Raw genomic sequence first — 10,552 nt, forward strand, 5'->3', positions numbered from 1 at the left:
ACTGGATGTACTAATTGTCAATATTTCATGATTGTGTAGAAGTATGGAAAAATGTTCTTAGAGTAATAATTCCCTATCACTTATCTAAACCCCAAGAGTCTCGTGTTTATTTTAAATTAGTTTTTGTAATTCTGTCATCAACATCGGCATTTCCATCACGTTATCTACCTATTATACTAATCTATCACCTATTTTTATCTATCATCTCCTTTCATTTTGTCCCTCTTTCCTTTTTCTCTGTTTCCTTCATTCTTTCCTCCCTCCCTTCCCATTTATCCCTTGCTTCCTTCTAATTTCCTTCCTTCATTCATTCTTTCCTTTCCCCTTTCCTTCCTTTCTCACTTTTCCTTTCTTTCATTGAATTCATAATTAAAAAACAATGTATACTGCTTGTGACTGTAAGTTGGATACAGTCTGGCATGTGTAAGTTTTGGCAGTTTTTAAACAATTTATTGCCAATAGTGTTTCAGCTCCAAAGTTATATAAATGAAATATTTGAGACGCTGTATGAGTTTTAATTAGAAAAACTGCCTTATGTGAGAAACAAAGCACTATTTTTCATGTGTACTTTGCTCGACATAAATAGGGTATGCTTTCATTTAAAAGTGTTCTATATTAAATTTTCAATAACTCACATTTAGAAGATAGTTACTTAGTAAATGGCTCTAAGGTGACAATGTCTCAAGTGTTTTTTTTTCTACAAGTATTTTTTTTTATCCAGAAGAGAATATGAAATTCAGCAATATGGAGAAAGGAAATCTCACTGTACTGACTGAATTCATTCTTAAAGGCATCACAGATCGTCCTGAGTTGCAGACCCCACTCTTTGTGTTGCTCCTCGCTATCTATCTGATCTGTGCGGTGGGCAATTTGGGCATCATCATCCTCACCAAGGTGGACTCCAGGCTGCAAACGCCCATGTACTTTTTTCTGAGACACCTGGCTGTCACTGATCTTGGATATTCTACAGCTGTGGGACCCAAAATGTTAGTGAGTTTTGTTTCAGAACATAGTTCAGTCTCCTATTATATTTGTGCTACACAACTAGCCTGCTTCCTTCTTTTTATCACTTGTGAACTCTTTATTCTGTCTGCCATGTCCTATGACCGCTATGTGGCTATATGTAATCCTCTGCTCTATATGGCTATCATGTCCCAAACAAGATGTTGGATACTGGTGGCTATGCCATATCTCTACAGTGTATTTGTATCACTTCTAGTCACCCTAAGGATATTCACATTATCCTTTTGTAGCTACAATATCATCAATCATTTTTTCTGTGACTGTATCCCCTTGATATCTTTGCTCTGTTCAAACACACTTGAGGTTGAATTGATAATTAGGTTCTTTGCAACTTTTGATTTGATTTCCTCTCTTCTGGTTGTCCTTGTGTCTTACCTGTTCATCTTCATAGCCATTCTGAGGATGAAATCTCCAGAGGGCAGGCGCAAGGCTTTTTCAACCTGTGGGTCCCATCTGACTGTGGTCACTGTCTTCTACGGGACTTTGATATTTATGTATGTACAACCCAAATCCAGTCAATCATTTGAAACTGATAAAGTGTCTTCCATATTTTACACTCTCGTTATCCCAATGTTGAATCCCTTGATATATAGCTTGAGGAATAAAGATGTAAAAGATGCCATAGGAAGAACCTGGAAAAAGATAGTCAACATCTTTTCCTAAAAGTTGCATACAATAATAGCCATAAAAGTCTGCATTGAATGTAAACCACTTTGCTCTCTTAATAGCAATCCTGAATAGGTTCAAGATATATTTCATCTACTTGAATACTGGTACAAATCCAACTTTATTTACTATAGCTATATTAGGGAACAAATAAAAAGTTATTTGCTTTACCTCAAGGGAAAGTAATAATTGCAATAGCAGAAGTTAAGTACAGTCTGTAGACAATAATACTGGGTTGAGGGTCACTTGATCACAAATATGTGTTAGTGAGTTCTAATTGCTTAGGAAAGCCAAAAAGGCCATGGATTGTGTGTGGCGTTTTATCCTTATAGTGAAATTTGCAATGTCCAGTGTATGCTCCTAATTGAGTTTCTGTTTTGTGGAATTCAGGCTTTCTGTTTTAGGCTGTACTTCATTTATATGGGTATCTTAAAATCAAATTTGATTATGACACAGAACTACTAATTGCAGCTCGTGTTGAGAGTCATGCATGAAAATATGTTCAAGTACTACTCCTTCTCCAAGGTAAATCTAAATATGTTTCCTTTTTCCTCAAATGTTCTTTCATATATGAAACTGCTCACTCTACATATTTAGACACTCAGTAACTGAGAGATAATGCAACATCTGTTGTTGAGTAACTCATGGTGAATCTGTGCACAAGTAAGTCCATCAGTTGTTAGGTCTAAATAATCTATCACTTTCTGCCTTAGGATGGATTTGGATTTGGTACCAGTTTGAACTAGATTCCTACTGTCTTTTTTAGCACTACTGTTACTTGACTTCTGTAAATTCAAGTGATTCTTATTTAAAACTCACTGTCTTTCTGTCATTCAGTTCTTTTATAAGATGGCTCTCATTAATTATGTGTGTGCATCATCCTAATGCTGATATTTTGTTTCATTAATAAATTGCATTATGTTTTTTCCACTGAGTTTTGCATTATTTTTTATTCAGTAATTAAAACTGGACTAGACTAACAGAAATACTATTTTGTTTTAACAATACTATGTTTAAAGAACATATGGCAGATTAAATATTCATATATAATAAAAACTTTTTATTTAATTAGCTTCTGTAGATAACTTTAATCTTTAGTTTTTAAAGAGTATATATTGTATAACTTAATAAAATACATATAAAATAATAAAATATATATAATAAACATAACGTTCAATTCTACCTCTTTTATAAGTACTGAAAAACTAATATGTACTAATAAGTACTGAAAAACTAATATCTGTAAGAACAAAACAAGTACTTTTAGGTTACTATCTTAGCAACGAATCTATATATTTTAAAATTATATAGACAAGAAAGCACTGAATAAGAGTTAGTAATTAAGGCAATCTTAATACTGGATATTAGTATCAAAAATAAGTCTGACATCGTGAAAAGTCAGGGCAAGGTGGCTTGATTCCCATAAATATCTGGAAAAGTGTTTGTATAATTCTTCAGTAAAATTTTAAGATACCTAGATGAGAATTTTATTTTCTATGTTTTCGAAAATAAGAATAATAAAAATCAGTTATGCATAAAACAGACTAAGGCTTCATAAATGTAAAAAATAGAAAAAAATGAAAGTATGTTTTTTGACTCTGAAAGCATATGCAAAAAGCACATCCAATATTATTTCTCATAAGTAGCATATATGACTTGACATTAAAACTTGTAATGTTATTTTTCTTTGCGACAACTAAAAAATACTTAAATATGATAAACTAAGAGTTACCACAAAATTGTTGATCCCTTATTCATTAATATACCTTCTTTCTTGCCAAACGACTTAAATTAGAACCTTTGCAGACTAGTTGTTTTCGCATTTTTAGCCCTCAATTATTTCTGTTAATGTATGTTGCATATTGAATGCTTATTTCAAGCATGCCTTAGGTGACTAAGAAATACTTTTAAGAGCTGCAAATTAGGTCTGAGGTCAAGATTATGTGCTGATCTTGAAGTAACCATTGAACTAAATTTCCAGAACCTGCACAGTTTTCACAAACCTCTAGCAGTCTCATTCCAGGAAACACCATGAAATCCCCTGACCTCTACAGTTTTCAGAAACACATATGGTGTACATACACACACAAAGGCAAAATTCATACTCATCAAATACAAACAAACTAAAAAAGTGTTTTACTAGACTGACATTCATTTTAAACAAAAACTAGAAGTAGATAAAAATAAAATCATTTTCCAACCTGGATTCATTATATAATTTCTCTGCTGTATCCAAGAAACCTTTCTTCACTAATATTTGCATGGTTCTTTTTACAAAGGCCAATGTTTCATCATGAGCAATGATGCCCCATTATGATGTAGTGGTAGACTAACAGCAACTGTCCATGTTTTTGAAAATGTGTTCCTACATGCACTGACAGATATCTATGACTCATAACAGAAAATGTGTTTGTCCATATTGAAAACCATTAAAGTTAAAAAATGAAAGCTTTAAATTTTAGAGTTCTTCCCTGATACTCTTAAAACATCAGAAGACAGATAAAGATGATTATTTATAGAATTGTATAAAAAGCTTTAAATCCACACAGAAGTAGAAACAACTATATATAGGGGAAGACTAAATACTATTGTCCTGGTAACGGATACGATGAATAAAATGACTTCTAATGACATTCTGCCATACTCATTGATCAATGCCTTGCTCACTCACTGTCAGAGGGGTTCCTTTTGTTGTGGATGGAAGCTAAGGCAAACATTCACAACTAGACAATATCTAGATAGTGAGTTACTTTGAATCACTCATTCCTAAATGGGATGTCTTTATAAAACTCCTCCACTCAGAGCTTACTGAGCTGTGGATAAAAGGAAACAGAAAAATTATAAGACCTACAGAGGGTGAATGACTACAAGGAGACTATGACTTCAAGACACAGCAGGGTTGATACACATAAAAACTCCCAGAAACTGTGAAAACATCTCCAGAAAAGTTGTAATTGCAAAGTAAGGCTATATATCCTATAAGATCAAGGCTCTATTTTTATCATATAATTTCCACTGTAATTTTAAGAATACAGATGCTGTAGAGCTACAACATTAGACAATATATTGTTGGAACTATTGAACAAATTCAGAAAGTTGCAGGAATAAGAAACCCTACAAAATTCAGTAGAATTTCTCCACAACTATAGCAATCCATTTTAAATGTTTGTGAAGAAATTAATTCCATTTACCACAACTGTATGAAGGAATATACCTAATAACAAAATAATTGAAATTTAAAATAATAGAGAATCTTTACAATGAAAAAGAGAAAACATGTGCATGACAAAGTGAAGTGATGTTAAAATCGAACTGTGTACAATATTCAAGGATTTAAGAAATTAACATGTTAGGGGATTTGAGTAGGATTCTATTTTCATTACTACAACACTATCAACAACACAGATAACTACAACCATCAGCAAAATCAATGTCATCTTCAAATTAAAGGTACCTTAGTCCTAAAACAAAAAAAATGCACAAAATCAATTGAGTTCATGTTTTCTGAACCATACAACAAAAAAACATAGCAAAATTCATTTTGAGTATAAAGGTTCAAGACAATCCATTAAATGACCTGAATCCACAAAATACTACAAAGTTATAATAATAAAGGCATAAATGAAAACAGAAGAGAATTATAGAGCCTAAAGATCAACCCATTCACGTGATATAGGCATGGGATTTTATGAATGTACATACTGATTTATAAACTAGAATGACAGTGGGAACTACTCTAAAAATTATTTCCAAAAACCCTTGTCAGAAAAGAGAATGTCTCCATTCATGCAAACGAAAGTAGAGTACTAGGTTTTACTAACAGTGAAAATGAACTCAGAATCGTTTAAGACTCACACAGAAAGAGCATCTCAACCTATGAAATGCCTAGAGTAACACATAAAAAGTACTGGAGAACAATAAAAGAAGCATGGAGAACTTTCAACATCAAATATTAAGCACAAATATGTGAATGAGATTAAATCAAACTAAAATGCTCATAGTAGTTAAAAGAAAAAATTCAGATTGTAGTGTAAATCTACAGCAGAATTTCTCAAACTTCCTAATACTGTGGCCTTCTGATACATTTCATCATGTGTGGTAACCCCTACCATAGGATTATTTCTGTTACCACTTCATAACCATAATTTTTTTTACTGTTATAAATGATCGTGCAAATATCTGTGTTTTCTGAGGGTTTTTAGCAATTCCTGTGAAAACATCATTTGACTCAAAGAGGTTGCAACCCACATTTTGAGAAATATTGATCTAAAATGGGTTTGCAAGCTATAAAATTTAAAAAGAGACATGGCTATGATAAGAAAGAACTCTAAAAGGCAGTGGTTCAAAACAAGTCATTTAAATAATGCAAATAAATCTAAATGGAAATTTCCCTAAATAAAACAAACGGAGAAAAGATTTGTTTTAAAATCTACCATAGCATTCAAAATACAAATCATAATATTTGCACTACCCCATATTTATTTATTTCAATTAATTTATGTGTGTATGTGTGTGTGCGTGTTCACATACAAACAAGACTTCATGTGAATTATGTGTATACAAGTGACCATGAATGCAGATTTTTCTAGACATGAAGTCACAGGCTGTTTTGAGCCACAATTGAGATTTGGGAATTGAACTCAGAACTTCTACAAGAGAAGTCTTGAACTTCCAACTGCACAGCCACCTCTCCTTGTCCCACACTTCCTAATATTTAGAATGACCATTATTCAAATGCATATCAGTACTCTCTTATAATAGGAAGGCAGCTAATGAATGTATAAATAATGAGGGACATTTACAAAATAGGTGTACTTTAATAATATCTCTTGCTCTTAAAGTTTAGATTTCATCCTTCTATTGACTACGGCTTATCTGGATCCTATGTAGCCATCTACAATTTTCCATAATTTAGCATTATGATCAGATTCATCTACATTATTACATATTATAGAATAATTTTTAAGGCTGGATGGTATTCCAGTGACTGTATGCACCACATTTTATAAACCAATTCATTTATTATTAGATATTTAAGTTGTTATTATTTCATAACCAGTTAAAATTAAGCTAAAATGAATTGGATACAATGAATTGAATATCCTTTGAGCTTATAATGCAAATAATTTTAGATAAAACTAGACATATGTTGGTTGGTGTTATAATATTAGTTACTAAAAGTGTAACACAAATGCTTCATGATGATTAATGGACAGTCTCCAGACATTTCATAAAGCATTCTGACATTGTGGACGAATCAAAGAATTGCCTGTCACATCCATGAGGAGACTCTTTAAAGTCTGAAGAAATATTCAAAAGCTAGCACACAACACTCTGCATTAAATTATGCATGGGAGGAACATTGAGGCACTTTCTTCATAGGTAAGGGACGCAGGATGGTTTAAGATATCAGTAACTACAGAAAAGAACACAATGTGCTCTGACATTGTGATCTAATGTTGCTGTCTATTTTTATTTCATTTGTGTCTTTTCTCCTACTCCCTGGTAGATGAACAAGAAGACCCCCCCCATTATTTTAAGTTAGAGAGAAACTTGATAAGCAACTTAAGGCATAAACATTTTACCTGCTCTTAGAAAATATTTAAATTCCTATATCTGTGCTATAAAATCAGATACGTACAAATGTGAAAAGAGATGATGTAATATTAAACCATATGAATATTTTCAAGGCAGAGTTTCAATCATTTTAATGTACTTTTAAAGAGGTAGGTTTTGTGATTACAGTGTTTTCTATAATCAACTCAAAAATACTTTAATACTTAAGGTATGTAGGTAATTGCATTGATGAGAATGATGCATGACACATTCATGTTAAACAAGTGTTCTACATCATATTGACATAAAAAGCAATTATTGGTAATAGAAGAATTTTAAGCAAACACTTAGTGGCACTGGCAAAATATTGCTCATTTTCTACAGTCATCTCTCTAGAAATTTCTAGGACTGTAGCTTTAAATTTTAAATTTGATTAATTAGAAAATAATTTAAAAGTATATTGTACTCCATGAAATCTAAAAGTACTAGGGTGAAGTATATGTGCATTTCTGTAACATACAGGATTACTGGTTCATGCAAGTGACATATTTTTATTTTTTAATATATTTTTGTTATTACTAGCACATCAAACAAAATAAGATTTAATAAGATTTAAACACTTTCTCATTGCAATTTTGGAAGATACTTCTCAAATATTGTAAAACTATATTCTTGCTGTGTTTATATAACAAATGCTTTCACCTGGCACAGTGTGGACTTTCTCTATACTGACAAACCTTTGTACAAAAGACAAAGTGAGTACATATGTATTTGTAGAAAATACCTCTTTCAGAAACAGTGATTAACTTCAAAAAATTTTACATCTTTGTTTGTATCACCTGTTATAACTATTATAGACAACTATACTATAAAAGGCAATTTGTATTTTCATAAATATAAATATAAATGTAATATACATATTTATAAATACCTACTTGGTATGAGTGCTGAAAACCTATCTTGAATATGCTACAACAGCAGTCTGTGTTTTTACCTATAACACATTTCTCCAGGCACATATGAGCATTTTTTTTACCTTATCATTAGAAAATATAACAGAATAGACATATGTATTATTGATGTTATTGAGTTAATTATTCTTACTAAATAAAATGAAAGCATATGGAAAACAACAGTGCAATGAAAATTCATTAGAAATATATTTAAAAATTGAAGTCTTAACAATATTTAATCATAGTTTTATTTTAATTTTATTTACCTGTATCCTCATGTACCCTTTTCATTTATCCTCTATATATGTGTGCACATTTGTATATATGCCTGGGTAAGCTATCTATCATCTGTCCTTTATTAAGAATATAACTATAGAAGCTTGTAAAATTATATGTAGATTATTGGTATAGATATTATTTGGAGATGATTAAGAATTACATATGGTGTTTATCAGACTAATCAGCTGCAAAAACCTTAGAGGAAAGTTGTCATTTATATTGAATTGGGATAACTAACAATACCTTGAAACAGTAAAATACTTTTCATTAAAATTACAATAAGTGAGAAATGCAAATTATTTTCTGTCTTTTTATCTGCACATTCCTGTGAGTAAATGTATTTATTTCAAAAAGTAAGTTAGAAATGTTAGATGTTTCTTACTTGTAATCTTAAACAATAACTATTCTTCAGGTAATCAATACTAAAAGACATTTAAAATTCTATTGCTTTTATTATAGCTGTTTTTATGATAAAGAAGAATGGAGAAACACAACCTCTCAGTGGTGACTGAATTCATTCTAATGGGCATCAAGACAACCCTGGGCTTCAGGCCCCATTGTTTGGTTTATTCCTTATTATCTATCTTGTTGTTGATTGGCAACTTGGGGATCATCATTCTCACCAATGTAGATGCCAAACTGCAGACACCAATGTACTTCTTCCTTAAACATTTGGCTTTTTACTGATTTTGTTTGTTCAGCAACTGTGGGACCAAAAATGTTGGTAAACTTCATTGGAGATAAAAATTCAATCTCCTATTTTCTTTGTGCTGCACAGCTAGCTTTTTTCCTTCTGTTTATTGGAAGTGAGCTTTTTATTTTGTCTGCAGTGTCATTTGACCGGTATGTGGCCATATGCAAGCCTCTGATGTACACTGTCATCATGTCCCATAAAGTATGCTGGATCCTCGTCACAATTACCTATCTTTACTGCACATTTATGTCCCTTGTTGTCACCATAAATATTTTCTCTTTGTCCTTCTGTGGCTATAATGTCATTAATCATTTCTTTTGTGACTGTATCCCCTTGATATCTTTGCTTTGCTCAAATACCCATGAAGTTGAACTGATAGTTATGATCTTTGCAGCTTTTGATTTGATTTCTTCCCTTATGGTTATTCTTATGTCCTACCTGTTTATTCTCATAGCCATTCTCAGGATGAACTCTGCTGAGGGCAGACGGAAAGCTTTTTCCACCTGTGGGTCCCACCTGACAATGGTGACAGTGTTCTATGGGACATTGATATTTATGTATGTACAACCGGAATCTAGTCGTTCCATTGATACTGACAAGATATCATCCATATTTTATACTCTTATCATCCCTTTGTTGAATCCCCTGATCTATAGCCTGAGGAACAAAGATGTTAAAGATGCCCTCCAAAGAATGTGGCAAAAATTATTTAGCATATTTTCTTAAAATTTACATATAAAACTAATCCTTCAAGCCAGATTTGAATATGGGCCCATTTTGTTTTCCTACATAATGTACAAGAAACAAGAGTATGCTCAACATGTACTTAACTACCTCAATTCTGGTGATAATCAAATTCTCATATATTATACTTGCATTAGCAGAGAATGACTTTCTTCAGAGCATTTTATATTTCAAATATAACAGCCAAGCCTATCGCAAAATACAAGCAAACTTGGTGTCTATAGAATTGAAGTTTTATATCTAAAGAGACATATGATGCATGAGAAAGAGTACACTGTGTACAAAAGAGGATTTTAAACATTCTTGTGATATTCCATATTTAAATAAACATTCTGACATTTGAAAGTATTTGCATGTACTTAAATTTTTTGAAATTAATTTTTTTATTTATCTTTGTTTTTGTGTATTTGACAGTTTCATACTTTTATAGAATTCACTTTAATTATTGTCACTTCCATTCTTGATTCCCTCATCACGCTCCTTCTCTACCTGAAACCCTTCTTTTCAAACATCCCCCCTTCCTTCTATTTTCTTCTTTGTTATGTGTTATTCATTGAGTTTAAAAAGAATTACTTGCTTAAGGTTGGGTGACAGATTGCTTAAAAGAATTTGGGTAAGCTATTTATAGCTGCACCAC

General features: G+C 31.9%; 1 protein-coding gene and 1 pseudogene across 1 annotated transcript; both read left to right on the forward strand.

The window, feature by feature from the left end:
- Positions 1-729: 729 nt before the first annotated feature.
- LOC148122502 (olfactory receptor 8K3-like) lies at positions 730-1,686 on the forward strand. The gene has a single exon (XM_087903841.1). The coding sequence runs from the start codon at positions 730-732 to the stop codon at positions 1,684-1,686; it is 957 nt and encodes a 318-aa protein (XP_087759967.1).
- A 7,271-nt stretch (positions 1,687-8,957) lies between these two features.
- On the forward strand, positions 8,958-9,897 carry LOC146894202 (olfactory receptor 8K3-like; annotated as a pseudogene).
- The last annotated feature ends 655 nt before the right edge of the window (positions 9,898-10,552 follow it).

The sequence above is a fragment of the Myodes glareolus genome, chromosome 3 (genome assembly GCF_982192425.1).
Source record: "Myodes glareolus chromosome 3, mMyoGla1.1, whole genome shotgun sequence".
Taxonomy (NCBI): domain Eukaryota; kingdom Metazoa; phylum Chordata; class Mammalia; order Rodentia; family Cricetidae; genus Myodes; species Myodes glareolus.

What these genes read in the sequence shown, in the direction of transcription:
- LOC148122502 (XM_087903841.1), top strand. Translation starts at nt 730, where the DNA reads ATGAAATTCAGCAATATGGAGAAAGGAAATCTCACTGTACTGACTGAA.